This window comes from Rhinolophus sinicus, chromosome 15 (genome assembly GCF_057876585.1).
Source record: "Rhinolophus sinicus isolate RSI-liver-muscle chromosome 15, RSI-T2T, whole genome shotgun sequence".
In the NCBI taxonomy this organism is placed as follows: Eukaryota; Metazoa; Chordata; class Mammalia; order Chiroptera; family Rhinolophidae; genus Rhinolophus; species Rhinolophus sinicus.
In genome coordinates, this window is record NC_142515.1 from 16,839,696 (window position 1) to 16,858,151 (window position 18,456).

At 44.3% G+C, this 18,456-nt stretch overlaps 1 protein-coding gene across 4 annotated transcripts in view; it reads right to left on the bottom strand.

The window, feature by feature from the left end:
- Positions 1-18,456, bottom strand: part of MXI1 (MAX interactor 1, dimerization protein) — a 73,753-nt gene that overhangs the window by 49,645 nt on the left and 5,652 nt on the right. For 2 of the 4 annotated variants that reach the window (XM_019725104.3, XM_019725106.3), the window contains exon 2: positions 5,486-5,618. In XM_019725104.3, coding sequence (XP_019580663.1) covers positions 5,486-5,618 — 133 coding nt within the window. Of the gene's footprint in view, positions 1-5,485; positions 5,619-6,799; positions 7,111-18,456 lie in introns of those variants that run through there. The other 2 variants (XM_019725105.3, XM_088791863.1) reach the window with 2 other exon arrangements.

Below are 18,456 nucleotides of genomic sequence, written 5' to 3' on the forward strand. Positions count from 1 at the left end.
CATAGAAAAGTAAAAAGAAGCTTAACAAAAAATAATGCTTCATCCAATTAGTCTGTGAACAAATAGGTACATGTTTAGGACTAAAAACAGAAGGTATGGTAACACATTAAATGCAGAAGCACATGTAAAATCCAGCTATCTTCTATTAAGCCAGACATTAAAACTATTTATAAAAATGCAAAAAGAATAAGAACAGAAGATGTAACAAATCTCAAATTACTTTCACCGGGGAAAAAAAATTCTCTACAACTATCCTACAAAAAGAATTCACCACCACCAACTCAAAGAACTAATAATCCATCAATAAGACAGTCCCAAAAGATAAATCTGAAAATATAATACAATAATTTCCTCTAAAATATGACTAAAACATTTCATTATTCTGTAGTTGAAGAAAAGTTCAACTAAAGCCTTATAAGCAAAAGGAAAGTTGTTTTGTTTTTTAGTGTCCTCAATCTTAGCAGGTAGAACTGAAATATTGCTGCTGTGAGATTCTTTAGTACTAAAGAGAAGAAATTTTTCCTCAGCTTGAAATTCAAGCATAAATTAGTACATACTACTTTCTAGATCATCGTAAAATAATGATTATTATGTATGTGTCACAGAAACATACAAAATTTACTGACAACATTTGATAGACTTATGGTTCTTTGCAATACAAGTTTTGGTATTTTATTTTCATGACACAGGATGAGTGTTCTTTAAAATTAATTGTAACATTCTGTAGTCTACTATAATATACACGTTTACAGAATTGGCAGTTTGAACATTTATTCTTCAAATACTACACATTGTTTTCCTGTCCAAATGTATTATTATTAACACCCTTTAGACTACAAAGTAATCAGAGAGTTTGCCAAACAGGAGTTGCATATTTTTCCACCATTTCTCCTTCCAGAGTCTAATATAGTACTCAGCACATAAGAAAAAGTCAGTTCCAATTTAGAACAGTCTACCTGGAGTTTGAAACCCTTCGATTCTTTGAGAAACATCTATGTATATGATAGGTACTGGGAATATAAGTAGAAGAGGTTAAATTCCTGCCTTCATGGAGTTTTCAGTCCAACGAATGAGACATGAATTAATCAAACAATCAGATAACCCTATTTCTACAAACTGTGCTAAACACTATGAAGGAAAAGTAGGAGTACCATGAGGGATATGAATACCTGATCAACTCTGGCAGATGAGAAAAGGCTTTCCAGAAGTTATGATTGAGCTGAAGTAAGAGTGTTATTAGATACTATAAAGATAATTTGGCAAAAGGGGAAGAGAAATGATTCCCAGAAGAGAACAAAGTATGTGCAAAGAGATGGGAAACATGGTGTATTGAAGAAATTGAAAGAAGGCTAGCCACTATAATTCATCAGAATTGTATCTGGGGCAAGAGTGGTTGCAGGAATACCATTTAGGAGGCTATGGCAGTTGTCCAGGTGAGAGATGATGGTATCTTAGATTAGGAGGGTAATAATGAAGATACAAAACGAGGCAGAATCAAGAGATGCTTAGGAGGACATCAGTGTTACACTGAAGCCACACAGAGTAGAGTTAGTAGAGTTTTAGAGATGACAGAGCTTAAGATTTTTCAGTTGTGAGATGAAACAGTCAAGCAACTAGGAATTTGAGCTTATCTGATTGCTCAATGAGCCAGACAGCCGATTGCAGCCAGGTTCTCTAAGAGCAGTACCATTTTAGTAAGGGTGATTTTTAGGAAGTGTGCTAGTAGGACATGACCAAAAATACATTTATTTAAAAAACAATTATATATTATAGGTCCCAAATGTCAGTTAAAAGGATCCCAAATAATAAAATTACTGGGATTTACAATGTACAAACTTGTTAACATCACATTACTTTCTCTCCTTCCGTGAAAATAAGATTTCAAGACTTGAGGGAAAGGAGGAATAGGAATTTATGAGTAAATTTGCAACATAAACTTATAAAATAACATTTTATGTTAGGAATATCATATGATACCTGACAATCTTAGGGGAAAAAAAGTTAACCAACATTGTATCTTAAAGATGCTACAGTGTCAGGGAAACAAATGTCATTTTATGACATACACGATACAAATGTTCACAATGCATAATAGGTTTTTGGCCAGTTAGCTCAGTTGGTTAGAACCGGGTGCTCTTAGGTGCTCTTAACAACAAGGTTGCTGGTTCGATCCCCACATGGGCCTCTGTGAGCTGCGCCATGCATAACTAGATTGAAACAACTACTTGACTTGGACTGGTGGGTCCTGGAAAAACACACTTATACAAACGTTTAAAAAGAAATGCATACTAACAACAGCAACTTCCATATAGACAGCTTGTTAATTAGGAAAATAAGATATATACACTCATCACCTCTATTCCTTTCCTTGTTTCAGAGGACTAATAAAAGAGAATTTTTACAAGTCATCTTTCTTTCTGCTTTATGTATCCAGTATAATAAAATCTGTTAAATCCAGTAATAGGCTTAAAGTTAACAGGAAGTCTACAGTTTCCCCCTACAAATGGATTAACGACACTATCTCCCAAGTACCTTAGTACTGGAATTTGATCCTTGGCTCCCCTGCTTCACAAAGCAGAAATTTTGAAAAATGGTAAGGAGAAATCATTTCTAGTGTTTCACTTTAACATACTAGTTTTCATCTACAAGCCTCAGCCTAAACCCCCATATGAAGAGTCCTTGAGATAATATACCGTTTCCCCGAGAATAAGACCTAGCCAGACAATCATCTCTAATGCGTCTTTCAGAGCAAAAACTAATGTAAGATTCAGTATTATATTATATTGTATTATATTATTATATTAAAAACCCGGTCTTACATTATAGTAAAATAAGACCAGATCTTATATTAATTTTTGCTCCAAAAGACACATTAGAGCTGACTGTCCAGCTGGGTCTTATTTTCGAGGAAACATGGTATTCTAAAATCTATTTCTCTCTCCTCATATTCCCATGAAAAATTACCTTCCTTAGTCTTAGACGGTCCAATGTACACATATTTACTTTCCCTTGGGTACTGTAAGAACAACATGGCATGCTTGTAGCTTTACACATTTTCTGACATGCTGTGCTAAAACACAGTAATTAGCACTTTGGTCCCCCATACAATGGAATCCTAACAGAAACACTAGCATGAAAGAGAAACATCAGTCAAAACTCCAAGCTGAGGGCCGCCCGGTGGCTCAGGTGGTTGGAGCTCCATGCTCCTAACTCCGAAGACTGCCGGTTCAATTCCCACATGGGCCAGTGGGCTCTCAACCACAAGGTTGCCAGTTTGATTCCTTGAGTCTCGCAAGGGATGTTGGGCAGCACCCCTTGCAACTAAGATTGAACAGGCACCTTGAGCTGAGCTGCCGCTGAGCTCCTGGATGGCTCAGTTTGTTGGAGAGCATCCTCTCAACCACAGGGATGCTAGATGGACTCCTGCAAGGGATGGTGGGCTGCACCTCCTACCACTAGCAACGGCAACTAGACCTGGAGCTGAGCTGCACCCTCCACAACTGACTGAAAGGACAACTTGAAGCTGAACAGCACCCTCCATAACTAAGATTGAAAGGACAACAACTTGACTTGGAAGACAAGTCCTGGAAGTACACACTGTTCCCCAATAAAGTCCTGTTCCCCTTCCCCAATAAAATCTTTGAAAAAAAACTCCAAGCTGAGCAGTATAAGTCAACGGATGATAAAGACTTATTAATTAATGACCTGTAACATAATTGGTAAAATCTACAAATTCACATCTTATTTATGCCTGTATAATTTTTGAGTTGTTCGTAAAAATGTCACATCTGCAATGATGGGGTGGTATAGTGAGTGAATAACTAATGTAGTAACTGATCTTTAAAACTGTCAATAAATCAGTGCCGTAGAACTTCAAGGGGAAGAAAAGACCTTGGGCAGTATGTAGTCCATCCCCTCATTTTATAAATAAGGGCAGTAAGGAACAGAGAGAAAATGCAGTAAGATCACACACCTGATTTCTAGAAGATAAAGACTCAATAAATACTTGTAGCATGACAGAACCCAGGTCTGACTTCCTACCTGGTATTCTTCCTATGTCTTCAAATTTAAAAAATAATGTTTTTTTAAATTCATACATGGATTATAAAACCCATAAATTCCTGAATACAGTAGGTTTTAACTGTTGATGCCTTAAGCAGAGAAACTATGACGAGCAAGAAAATTTATATTTTTAAAATACTATATATCACGGTACATATTTTCATCCCAAACCTACCATACCACAACAAATCCTCTAGACCCACACCTAAATGTAAATATGGCATGTTAAGCTTATGGCTAATTATTTTAAAAGTTAAGTTTTAAAAATACAGAACAGTCTTAATGAAGAACAGAAGCCAAAAAAGGAAACATACAGCTTTAAAGATGAGTCAAAGGAAAAAGAGTGAATCTCAGTTTTGCTTCAGAGATGTCAGAAATGCAGAGTAGGAAGAGCCAGCCTTTTGAGCTCTGTTATCTATGGGAGCCTCAGGTTTTCTGCATCATTTAGTAGTAAGAGCCCTTACTCCTGCTCCCTCCCTAGGCGACTACTCAACTACCTGTCCGGAGTTACACAAACCCTTCAAGCAAACTTAAGTTACCCAGAGATTGCTGTGCCCCTCCAAAATGAATGTTTATATTCTCTAAAACAAATCTTTGGGAATCAGGAATAAAGGTCTCATTTAATTCCTCTTATCAACGGAAAAGGCAGCCTCTGCTGATTTTAAGATGGCTCTTTGAAAACTTCTTATACTAAGATGAATCCTTAGAATTCACTGGCCCTCTGGAACAAAAACAACGAAGAGCCAGTCAGACCCCAAGAAGTTTCAAAAAACGGATGTCATCTATGACTGAGTATATCCCGACAAGCATTTTGTAGGTCTGTGCTGAATGAAGAATAAGCATCTTTCCTGTTTTTCTTTTGGCTTTCAAAGCTCCCTTACTAATTCAATCTCATCATTAAATAAGAGGTAAAACTTCCACAGCGTCGTCTCCCCCTGCATTCTTAAACAACAAATAGACCATATCCACTAACTTCCTATTCTACCTAAAAATATATCTAGTGCTTTAACAAAACCCTGATTCTGCTTTATATCCTGCCTGAACTATTTCCGAGTTTTAAAAATTCTTGGATTATCCAAGTTTAAAGCTGGCCCAAGATTACTTTTAGCATGCAGTTGCATGCATGGACATATGCTGCCAAGTCTCTCAACTTAATGTCCCGTCAGTCACAGACCTCCCCACTTAATGCCAGCAAGAACTTTGGTTGTCTTTCCAGATTCTATTCCTTCCCTTCCATACAAAGTCAGGAATGATTCCTAGACCTTAGCCAAATCCCCAGGGCTAGTGGTAAAGGAACCCATTTGGCTGTTCAGTATTACTCCAGACTTGATAGTAGAGAACAGAGGTCAGTAGGGCTGGCACTTCTGCCTAAGTGTGTGCTCCTTCCCTCTGGCTGCCCTTTCCAAACCTCCCCACTTGCTACCTGTTGGCAGTGCTGGTATTGCTGCTCCCACTGCTGTGTTTCTGTGCCCGGCTCAACCTCCGTGAGGGCTTTGAATGCTGCAGCCGGGGACTCGGCATGGAGGGGAACGTTGAGGCATAGCCATGTTCACACTCTAAAGAGACAGCAAGAAAATAAAACGTGGTAAGAGGAATATACCCAAATCCATGGATCCACAGATCTAAAGTCCTTGCAGTAAAAGGTTAAAACCGGAGAAGGAAAAAGAGGTAATATTTTTTCACTCTTTTTGGTTGGAAGATAAAATGTCTAGTCCTTACCTGGATATCAAGCCCGGGACATTACATGCGGACCCAAACAACCACCTGGAAGGTGTATGGAACCTTCCTCTAACCCAAGTAACTTACCCCTCTACAAAATCCTTTTGTCCAAGAATTCTTGACTCAAACACACATTTCTGAGCACAGATATCACTCACCTCAATTATTTCACTTGCCTCAAAATTTTCTAAAAGGTGTCTCTCGAAGCCCCACATTTTTGTGTAGTTAAAATAATTCAATCACCTCGTTGCAGGGCATTTTCTCTCCTCAGAGTTCCTACTCTTTATACCCCAATCTCGACATCTCTTTTAGTCTCCATTGCCAAAGGCATCCCGTCGCATCACACCTCGATTCTCAGAAGCCTTCCCCGTAAGCGTGCGTCCTCCTCCCCGCTCGCAGCCGTTTCTCCCGCTCCGCCACCTGCGCCGCCCCCAGCCCTTCCAGCAGTTCGGTCCGCCCTCCGGCCTCCCAGGTGCTCAGGTGCGCCTCCCCTCTCGACCCTCCCTCCCCTCTCCTCGGTCCACCTCCCCTCCTCCCCCAGCTCCAGGTTCACCCTCTCCGGTTCTTCCATCTCCTCCCTTCCCTGCCCCTCACCCTCCTGCACAGACACAGACGCACACGCACCTCCCCTCACATGCATGCGCTCATGTATACAGCTCCCCTCACACGTGTGGCTTCTCACACCCCTCCCTCACAAACTAACACGCGCACGCCTCCCTATGCGCCCCCCTCCTCACACGCACCCCTCCGCACACGCGCACTCTCCACACACACACACACACACACCGCTCCTCACACGCACACCTCCCTTCACAGGCGCACCCCTCCTCACACACGCACCCCCTCACACGCGCACCTCCCCTCACACGTTCACTTCTCTCACGCATCTCCTCACACACGCATCGTCCGTCACACGCGCACCTCCTCACACACACACACCCTCACCCACAGCACCGCACTCCTGGAGCGGAGCAGGAGTGCGCGGGGTCAAGCGGAGGCGACGGCGCCCAGCCGTTACCTCGGTCCCGGCGCTCCAAAAACTCGGCCGCCTCCAGCAGGCGTTGCACATTGATCATCCGTACCCGCTCCATGGGCACCGCGGTGGCAAACGGGGCCTCTCCGCGCTCCCTTCCCCCGCCGACAGGAGGCGCCACAGGCAACTACAGTCTGGCACCGCCCCGGGACATCTGCGGCGGGCGGGCAGGCGGGCCAACCCCGCCACAGCTCGACTTTCAGTCAGCCGCCCCCAGGGCTCAGCCGCCCCCGCTGCTCCAGCAGCGATGCCCGCAGCCCGCGCGCGGTTTGTTTACCTCCCCTCCTGAGCACGGGGGAGGGGCGGGAGCAGCGCCGTGGCCCGCCCCCTCCCGCCCCTTCCTCTACCTCCTGGGAAATGTAGTCCCGCCCCCCCCCACGCCCGCTGCACGCTGGGAGTCGTAGTATGCACGCCGCTTTAGCGCGCCTGCGCTATGCCGAATTCCGCAATGGCCGCTGGGATGTGTAGTCCCGCCTGGCTTCTCTCTCCAGGGTATAAAGACTAAGAAGTTAGCTGGGTTTTGCTTCTGTGAGGGAAGGGTTTGAGCGTGCTGAGTCTACTCCTGGGAATCCCTTTTCTGAGCAACTCTCGGCGGGTACCCAGTAGCTGGAGAATTTTTTTAATCTGAAGTTCCAGTCCTCTATCCCCTACTACTTTCTCTTGTAACTTCTGTGTCTCAGTTTCACCCTTTTCAATATGTGCTGCTCAACAGCATACACAGAAACACTTGTTGTCATGCAGGGACTCTGGTCCTGCTCCCCACACAAGAACGCAGGATATGGTGAGGCCAGAAAGGAACACCCACGAGCCATAGATAGGGGAGTCATACCACTATATTCTCGCTGGCGACTGGGTTGGAGACTCAGGAAGCAGGAGCCACATGATCTGCAATCCACCGCGTGCTTCTACCAACCAACCCACTGCAGCCACTGCAGTTATATCAATGGCTAATGGCTAACTGGTAACAGGTGATGGCCAACTAGTCACAGCTGATGGCCATCTACTACCTGAGCCAGCACCTTTCCACATGAGGCCGAGAGCCTGGAAACTGCTCTCTGGGACTCTGTCCTCACACTTATGAAGCCAAAATCACTGTTCAGAAACAAGGGATGATCCCATCAGAACCAGAGAGGGCTCTGTAAGGCTCTGCCACCTCAATCTCCACGCAGAGGTAAATTTTTTTAAGTCTTATTTTTGAAAACTTCTTTCTCCTCCCTCAGCCCCTCATTAGTGATTCTAGAGGCTAGAAAACCTCTCTGGTGCTGCAAGTGAAGGATATAACTCCCTGGGTAAGTGACTTGGTGCTCAAGTCACACAGGTTTCAGTTCAAATCCGGACTCTGCTACTTACACTAGGTGTGTGGACTCTTCAAGCCTCATTTTTCTCATGTGTGAAATGGATATAATTACTCCATTTATCAAAATGTTGAGGGCCTGCCACGTACTGTACTAGACATGTACACAGTAATGATAGAAACAGATATGGACCCTGCTATGAAGTGTATAATCAGTTGGGCTTATTGTGAAGATTAAATGAAATAATTCCAGCACTCAATAAATAGACACCATGATCATTTTTTCCACTCATGTTCTCCATAAACAGAACTGAAAGCAGTAGCTAACGAGAGCAGGGACCATATTAAAATAATGTCAATGGCTGCCCTCACCATCACCCTCTTTCCAAGTCCTCAATCTAACAGGTCCTCAAAGTCTAGACCAGAGTTACTCAGCCTCAGCATTATTGACATTTGGGGGCAAATAATTCCTTCGGGGGAGTGGGGAAGGGACAGGCAAGCTGTGCATTGTGGGATATTCAGCAGCATCCCTGGCCACTACCCACTAGATGCCAGTAGCACACCACCAACCCTCAGGTGTGACAACCAAAAATATCTTCAGACATTGCCAAATGTCCTTTGGGGCACAAACTCATCCCTGTTTGAGAACCACTGGTCTAGGGAGAGGAAGGGCAAGAGAGTCCTAACTGTTGAATGCTCTAGGAACAAGCTGGGAATTGTGTAAACATCCATAACTTTTCCCACCCTGATTATTTTAACCTGCTGGTGGACATCCAAAATGACAGGAAGCTCCTGGTGAGGGGAGAAATTCCAGTGGCTACTGCAGAAAACACCATCTCAAAATGAAAATCTTACTCTCAAAAATGTCATGAGCTTCATACTACATTTTAATACCACCCCTGCTTTTTTTAAAGTGAACGAGATTTCTAATGAGATCAAAGACTGCAAAATTCTGCCAGTTCTTTAAAATATTATACTTGGCACCACATTTAAGAATCAAGTAAATGTTCCATCAAATGCAGGGAGACCCAAAATGAGAGGTGTTCACAAACCACTGGAGAATTAATTTTTTTAATAAAGGCTTTAAAACAGGAACTGTGCTTTTTCAGCTGTTGGCTAGGTCGCTTAAGATCTAGGCTTTCCCATTGGGTGTTGGTAATAACCATCCTCCACCGTCAAAAAAGGACATGTTGGGTAGGGGAAGAATAGATTTAAAAGAAAATATCTATTCACTCACAATATCTATTAGTTGAGGGTAGAAATTATTAGGTTGAAAGTTAGTTTCTACCACTTGTAGAACCCCTTTAAGCTTTAGATCCCAAATTGCTAAGAGATACTCCAGGAATTTAAAAGAGGTAGTTTTATGACAAATAAACGTCTACTCAATGGGAGGTAAATCGTGTGATATGCAATCAAGAAAAAAGTACAAACTGAAAATACACACGGGTTTAAGATGGTTTAAATCCATAGATCATAAGTTCTAGCGGGTATCAAGAGAAAGCAGGATGTTTGGTGCCCGTGCCTGGCTTTTCACAGTTGACCCCCAGATGAATTAACCAGTCCTTTTTTTAGAGCCACAGCCAAGGAGATAAGAAGACGGAAAGTAGGGTGGCAGCCACCAAAAGGCCACCTGGATATGTTGAAGAAGAGGAGAGGTGATAGTGGGCAATGGACCGTGTTAAGGGCTGATTTATGTATAGAAATATCCAGCCTTTTCTAACAGCAATCGAAAGTGCCACTTCCTTCCTTCTCCCTGCTTTGGGTGACTCCTGCAGTTCTTGCTTGGACATTGGCCACAACGGCCTCTTACAACACTAAGCTTGGGTCTGTAGCCTCAAGAGAGTGATGTTTGGTATCCACAAACCATCCCTCAGCACCAGTCCCAGCCTAGAGGAACCCAGAGGCCACCATGGCCTTTCTTTTGCTCACATGAACAAATGCAGATGGGGAAACTGAGGAGAAGCATGGCTTCCAAAGTCTACAGACAAAAGAACCTGGAATCTTACCTATAGTCTTTGGTTCTGTCCTCTCCCGAAAGTAGCTCTCTCAGGGAGTCTCATTTGAAGATGGAAAAAGTCCCCCAGAGTCCTCCAGGCCTATAACAAACATAGCCCGATGGGGACAATGTGCTTTCTGAAGGAAACAGGCAAAGCTCACTGTTCTTAGGGGTCATTTCCCTGCACACTTAGTCAATGCAGATTTTCAAATGATTTATTGCAGACTCACGAACAATGGAGGAGGCTGGTCTGTGTCACATCTTTTCTGCAGATAGAAGAGATGGGTAAAGGGGAAGGGATCATGAGGTGAAGCTACAAGTCCAAAGACACTGTGCTGGTGACACAAGGGGCTTCAGAGAACTTCCCTGAAAACTACAAGGTGCTTACCACGCAGGGCACTGTTTTCTGCAATTATCTTTAAGGATAAGGGAAATCAAATAATCAAGGTTGGGGACAGGGAAGGGTGAGTCCTCAGCTCCTAAATGAGAGCCGTAACAGTTATACATTTTTCCATCCCCCACCCCAAAATGACAATTGCAGACCCCCCTTCTCCTCCCTTCAGAGCCCAGAAACGTGAAGAACAGCAGAAAACCTTTCCCTCTGCCCAGTGAGTCAGCCTTGCCTAACTTCATGCGTAAGCTCTCCTCAAGTCAGCAGCAGCTCAGAGCTGCGGGTCTGTGTGCAGCCGAGATAAATTTGGGTCTAGAAGGGATGACGTAATGCTAAACCCGAGAGGTAGCTGCCGCCTCCCAGAGCTCCAGTCACCAGGGCTGTCTGCTGACATCCCAACCACACGGAAAAGCACCAAGCGACCCAGGTGCCTGTGCTGGGGAGAAAGGGACAGAAAGGACGTGGGGGTGGGAGCAAACAGCAGAGGAAGACAGCATTAATCTGAGAGCACTGAATCTGGAAGTTTGTTGCTTTTTAACTTCAATTTTCTGGTGAGATCAGGCCACTGGCTGAGGCTGAAACAGCTGCACTTGACTTGCATCCTGGCCTATCTCTTCCCTCTTATAGAAAAGGACTTCTTACATTTTATTAAATGGACCTTACTATAGCAGCCTAGTTTGGTGATTATAATGGATTTGTTATTTGTTAATCTCTCAAATGTCCCATTCCTTCGTTTTTTGCATTAACTTAAACCCAAGAAGAAATCTGCATTGCAGGACTCAATTAATATGCATATCTAAGTGGCTTGCTTACTAGGGACCATCCCACTTGGAGGTACACCAGACAAGGTATTCAGGAGGATTCTGCTAGGGCCATGCCAGATGAATGTTCCCCCAAATAACACTTCATGGTTTATTTCATGGAAGTTTAGATCACTGAGCTTACCGCCCAATCCAGTCTTCATTTTTCAGATGGGAAAACTGAGGCTCAGAGAGATATGGTAACATAACCAAGGCCACACAGCTGTCTATCACACAAGGGGTAGGACCCAGACCTACTACAGACTCTTGTCTTGTGCTCTCTACCCATCTCCAGAATTCTTTTTCTGGTTAAGTGTTTTTAAAAATATATAAAGAAATAAAACGGAGTGAGTGTTCTGGTCTTTTAACTTTGTGGAGCCCCAACCTTTAAATATCAAGTAACATTTCAAAGGGATCCCAAGCCTGCTTTAGTTTTCTATTCAAGGTTCATTCTTCTCTGAGGAGAGGTTAGCCTCAGAGTCAACTCCTCTGCTGGTGGTGATGACCACAAGCCATGGGCCAACCTCACACTACACCGCTTTAATTAAAAAACCACCACAGGTAAATATTCTCTGTCGTATGGCAGTACATAGTTTCCTTCATTACAAATGCCCTCCAAGTATTTTATTCAGATGACACTTCACATTTGTTGCTGTAGTCACATATGATTATTCTCCTTTAATGTGTGATGAGAATCATTTATACCGGTAGATTGTGTGACTTTCAGCCATCTTTGGCACATTGCCTGTTCAGCCAGGGTATTGCTATTCTTTTGAAACACTGCTCATTCCATGAGTTAATATTTTGTTTAGAATTTTCACGTCTATATCCAAAAGCAAGAATATACTATAATTTTTTGGTTGCATTTATCGGGTTTTGGATGCAATGACCTATTCGTTCAAAGTTAGATGCAACTTAATTTGAAAACCTTAAAAAAAAAAAAAAAAAAGAGCTCGCCAGAGGCTTCCCCTGCTGCTAAGAGGATGCCCCACATTCTTGCCACAGCCCTGGGTAACCCTCCATCCCCCGCCAGGAGGCTGCCTAGAGTTTCTCGGCCCCTACCCCTTGGCATCCCCTCTCCCTTCCAGGCAGTAGAAACTTGTGGAGATCTCTCTTTAAGCCGATCCAGGTACTGGACATTAAATCACACACCAAGCCTTGCTGCCTTGTGGCTGAGTTCTCAGCTCAGGTGCGCAGTTTAGAATAAAAATACCAGGCCCTTGCCTGCCAAAGACATCGGTAATCTATCTCTTCTCAATCCAGCATCCTGATTCTAGGATTCTGGGATTCTCCAGAGTTCCTAGAATAATATACCACTATTTGCCTACTAGTAGCTGCCACATAATGAGAGCCAACTATGTGCATGGTGCTGCTTGCACAGTCAGTTCATTTAATCCTCAGCACACCTCTGAGATTCCTGATTCACAGACGAGGCCCAGAAAGGTTAAGTGATTTGCCCAAGGTCACACAGTAGCTAGTGAATAGATTCAAACCTGGATTTTTCTAACTCTTGGACCCCACAGCACACAACAGGGTATGTCCAGTTGGACATAGTCAAACAAAATTAGTTAGGGCAATGGTCTCAACCAGGGGTAATATCATCCCCCAGGAGGCTTTGGAAAGGTGTAGGAGTATCTTTCTTGAGTGTCACAATGACTTCGGGGTTTGCTGGCATTTAGTGGGTGGGAACCACGGATGTTACATCCTGCAGTGTTCTGTACAAATCTGCACAAGAACTGTCTCACCAATGGCTCCCTTGTTGGGAGACACTGGATCAGAAGGTTAAAGGCAGAAAACTCATCATTCATTCAACAAATATTCCTTAAGCATCTACTGTGTGCTGGGCACTCACTTAGATGCTAAAGGTAGAATAATGAACAAAACTAATTATGGCTCCTGTCCTTAAGGTGCTTGTATTCTAGACTGACAGACTGATGACAAGCAAGTAAAATCATTGTCAATTGTGATAAGCTGGCTAAGGGATCAATGATAAATGAGGGTGGGGGCAGCTTTAAGTGGGTGGAGGGGAATCCCAGGGGCTGTTGGGCCAGCTTCTCAAATTTTAGTGAGCACACGAATCACCTGGAAACTGTGGTAAAATGCAGATTTGGATTCAGCAGTTTCGGGTTGGGGCCTGGGAGTCCCATTTCTGACAAGTTCCCCGCAGACGCCAAGACACCTCATCTTCTCACCACACTCACTCTAAACAGTAAGGGTGAAGACCATGCAAGGAATTTGGATTTTATTCTAAGTGAGACGGGAAAGAAACTATTGAAGGGTTTTTAAACAAGTAAGTGACGTGAATCCAGTTGTAGTTAAGATCACTCTGGTTTCCTAGATCTCGATCGAGGAAAGGAAGAAGTTGGACCTAAGCTGTTTGACGGAACCAGCTGGCCGATGCTGTCACAGTGGCAGCCAGGGCCTAAAGCTCATCTCTGTAGCTCGCACTTGCCTCTCTCCTCTGGCTTCTCTGGCAGAAGCCCTAGGCTGCAAGCATGGGCCAGACCAGTTGTCCTACAAGCTTGGGCACCTAGTACAGCCTGACAGGGTGTGGATTCACACCCCCGACACCCTAGCATGCAGAGCTACAGGAGCCCTACTGGTTGGGTGAGTGCCCCAGGGGTTGCTGGGCAAGGTAGTGCTGCACGTGCAAGTAGCAACACCCTAGACCATCACCCTCTAGAAAAAAGGGCCCTATCTGGCTTCAGTGTCAACACTCAAAGAGCTCTGGAAGATTTTGGCTGCCCTAGGATGAGTGGGGAGTAAAGGAAGTCACTCCAGGGAGGCATTCCCCAGGGGACCCTTAGCCTGGACTGCAAACATTCTAGATTCCATTTCTTGCCTCTTGTTCCCTGAGGCTTCTCCCAGAGCTCTAAGTTTTCAGAGGAAGAAAGAAAACCCTGGGTTTGAGTCTCAGCTCCACTCTTTGTTCGTACTATGTGGCCTTGAGAAAGTCAGTCTGCCTTGCTAAGACTAAGGCTTTCCTCATCTATAAAATGAGGATCATTATAGCACCCTCCTGGTGGAGGATTTAATATAAAACACTTAGCACTGGGCCGTATCATTATTCCTTAGGAAAACAGAGACTTGTCAACAACACCCTTGGGACAGGTTATCAGCCTCCCAGGAGACGGACAAGAATTATTTAATGGTCTTTTATTTGTCTATCATTTGCACTGGACTGCAGAGCTGGAACTGGAGTCCATACATACTGCACTTTGAAAGCACCGGTCACAGTGTTTGGCTCGTGGCAAGTTTTAGAAATTGTTTGTTGAATTGAGCTAAATTTTACAGCTGGTAGGAAGAAAGAAAGTTGTATGCAAGGTACTCAGAGTTTTGGGAGTCAAAAATATGGTACACAAGGTCAAGTGCGGTGGAGGAAAGAAGGAGATAACACAGGTGGATGCCATAAGGTAGTTCTGAGTCCCAGTAGAAGTAAAAACAAAGGCCATCTGAGCTCCCACTTGCCACCCATGGCCAGAAACAGAGCTACCTTAGGCATGCCCTCCATTCAAATATCCTTGCTAATGGCAATAAAGACACAGAGTAAAATATCTCACATAGTAGGTAAACCAAGTCCCCTTTTACCAGCTTTAGTTTGAATTTCCCAATCTCCCTCTCTCATGAGACAGGGAGATTATCTTCCTAATTTTGCTGTTTATCTTCCTAATTTTGCTATTTAAATGTCCTTAGTAGACGCTCAAGTTGGATATTAGAGGTATGTGGCCAAGGGCATGTTGTGTGCCAGAGTGGGCTTGGGAGGAACATTGGTATGGACAACCCCCCCCCCCCCAAGTACAGAATGCCCCCATCTGTAAAGAACTGAGAGTGGAATGTGTCTGTTTACAAGGCTGCTTACACGGTACTTGGTTTCCTAAGTTCAGGCAGTTTAAAAAGAAGGAGGAGGAGGAGGAGGAGGAAGAGGAGAAGGGGGAGGAGGGGGAGGAGGGGAGGAAGTCATCAGATCTGTAAAAATTACAAAGACAAACACAAAACAAAGGATTTTAAACATGGAGGGCATGGAGGGGCGGAAGTACAGGGAGGAGAGGACTATTCCTTTTGGAAGCCCAAGATAAATTTTTGTTCTATCTGTAATGATGGCTAAAACCAAAGACACAAAACCCAAGTCAGATGCAACCCCACATTGCTGAAGTTCACTTTAAGACAACTGAATTTCTAAAACCTGCCAGTGGAATAGAGTATACACTCCATGAGGAAAGGGACTATACCTCCGAGACCTAGCACAGTGCCTGACATAACGCAATATGTACTCCCATAAATACCAGTTTAATAATGGACAAAATCACCAAACCAAGAGAATTCCTGCCACGTAATTCCACATTTTATAAAACCATTTGCCACAAGGGCCTTTTAAAGAGAAGCTCTCTAAATTTTTTTAAAAGGGATCCTACTTACATATATTTCATGGAGATGTATTGCTCAAAATAAGAGTCACCTGAATTTTCAAAATATTTCACAAGCCAGGGGCCCAGCATAACATTCTGCCAAGATGAGGAAGCAAAGAAGGAACCACCGGCTCGGGGAGGATGGCAAATGCCCCATTATTTTTGGCCAGAGAGATTAAGTCAGCTGTTGACAGCTTTACCACCTCCAGCCAGGCCACTCAGGGACAATGATATCAGAGACAATTACTTCCTCTTAGTTTAGCAGACGAGCTAGAGAGCAGGTGTCTGTCCCTGAGGAATTAAGCCTCTCTCTAGTGTGAGCCCAGAGCTCTACCCTCTACCCCCAGAAGGAGGTTCCCACTGGGAAGACTTGAATTCCTCCTCTTCAGTTCAGGCTTGGGTAGCCATCCAGTGGCCATCACTGCCTTCAGGCTCCACCCACTCCTCCTCCACCTCCACCACCACCACCACCACCACCACCACCACCACCACCACCACCACCATCACCACCACAATGTAAAAGAAAATGTTTTTTCTAAATGGCAAATACAAATTAGCTTCATTTAGAAATACTATTGAGAATGTTGCAATGACCTTTGCAATAACTGGACACACCCTAGAATCAGTAAACCAGGTTTCAGAATTGCTGACTTTATGAGCACCTGACCTGTAAAGTAAAAGCCCAGTCTGGGGCTCGGCCTGGGACCCATTCTCACATCAGGCAGGAGGGAACACAACCCAGAAGGACCTGGTTGTACATCTGCTGTGTCCTCTTGAGCAAGCCACTGTCCCTCTCTGGGCCTCAGGCTCCTCATCTGTATAGTGAGGATGATGGATGCCCTGTGACCTCTGGGGCTCCTTCTGACCCTGACACTCTGTCTTACCTCCTGACTCCTTTGAAAACAAAACCCAAAATGGAGTGGAAGGAAGAGTGGGAAAGGGAAGAGAATCGTTCAGAAGGCCAGAAGGCAATAAATCTCCCCCCATTTCTGCCTGCTGAAAATTGTTCCTTTCATTCTGCATGAAGATTCCCACTTCTTGCTGGGTTGTTGCTTTTTTACTTCTCTCTCTCTCTCTCTCTCTCTCTCTCTCTCTCTCTCTCTCTCTCTCTCCCTCTCCCTCTCCCTCTCCAAAAGCCACAAAACCACAACTCACCTCCCCAAAACAGGTCATTTGGAAGCCAGAGCTGTTGGGGGTGAGGTGTCTCAGGCCTGGCAAACTGGTGGTATCTAAGTGAAGACCAGGCCAGGGCAACCATGTGCTTCTCCTCCAGAAACCCAGTTTAAATCAATATTTATCCAACTGTATTTATAGAAAGTGGTGGTGGTAGGGAGCAGGGGGTGGGGTGGAGAGGCAGGGGGGATCTAAAACAGAATAAGCCACAATGACTGATGCAAATCTTTGTGGCCAATTCATTTCTGCAGGGCCGGGCTTTTTTTTTTAAGGCAAAAGACCCAGCTTTTGATGAACCTGCTGTTGGCCCCAGTACCATAGCAACAGCCCCAAGTCCTCTAATATGTCCAGAGGACACACTTGGGAAAGGCAGTGGGGGCAGGGGTGGGAGGCAGGGTGTTTCCTAGGAGCCTAAACTTGAGTTAAGGCCAGGAGTGTTGAACAACTCTGAAAAACAAACCCTCTCTGGTTGGCTATTTTGTCTCCAGCCTCACTTCTCAACCTTTTCTAAGCAGGGTGCGCTCAGGAAGACCTTGGACAATCAACAGCGTGTTTAAAACACCAGCTCTGTTTTAGGTTGCCGGGTGACCTTGAGCAAGTCATTTCACCTTTCTGGACTTCAATCATTGGCTGTAAAATTCGTAACTACATATATGGTTAAGGCTGCAGGCTTATTCTAGAATCAGAGGCCTAGGTTTCCAAACTCAGTCCTGCCACTTACTAACCATATGACCTTTGGATAAGTTACCCAGCATCCCTGCTCCTCTGTTACCAGCTCTGTAAATGGGTGTAATAAAATTGCTTGTGTCATGGGGTTATTGTGAAGATTGAAAGAGATAATGCATGTTTAGCCCCATACTTGGTACATAGTCAATGCTCAATAAATGGTAGCCAGTACTGATACTATGCAATGCAATTAGTTGCTGCTGCTGCTGCTGCTGCTGCATGCAGGCACCCTCTTCATTTTCTTCAGTTTTACTCCAGACTTTTGTTTAGCCATCCTCAGATAAACATCTTCATTTCTGAGTGTGTCAATAGGAGAGTGTTTTGGTCTAGGAGGGAAGGTAGGTGAACCTAAGGCCCTGACCCCTTTCCCTGGATCCTGTCCACAGGGCACCCAGTCCCTGGGAGCTCTGGGACTCTAAAAGCCACAACAATGTCCTTGAAAGTCTACTTCTGGCACTTGCCAGTGGGCAGAGATCATATTTAAAACTGGAAAAAACGTTGAATCTGGGGAACATAATTTAGGATGCAGAGGAAATAGAAGCCTGATTTAAGAATGCTCTTTACACAAGTGCACCAAAAACAAATACCCCACTCTACCCCAGCATAAATCAACCCATAGAGTTTTCAGAACAAAGCAATTGCACATAGTAGGTACTCAGTGCATTCTTGTGGAATAAATTAATCATAACATGCCTGCCATGCAGAAATGTGACGTGCTTGAACACTAGCTGCCATCAAAGCCTCAATTTTAGCATAAATTGCCCTAATACCCTGCTCTCTAAGCCAGTAACTGATTCGTTTTCAGAGTCACAGCTGATGATAGTGTATACACTTCCAGCTCTCCAGGCTGAACTAC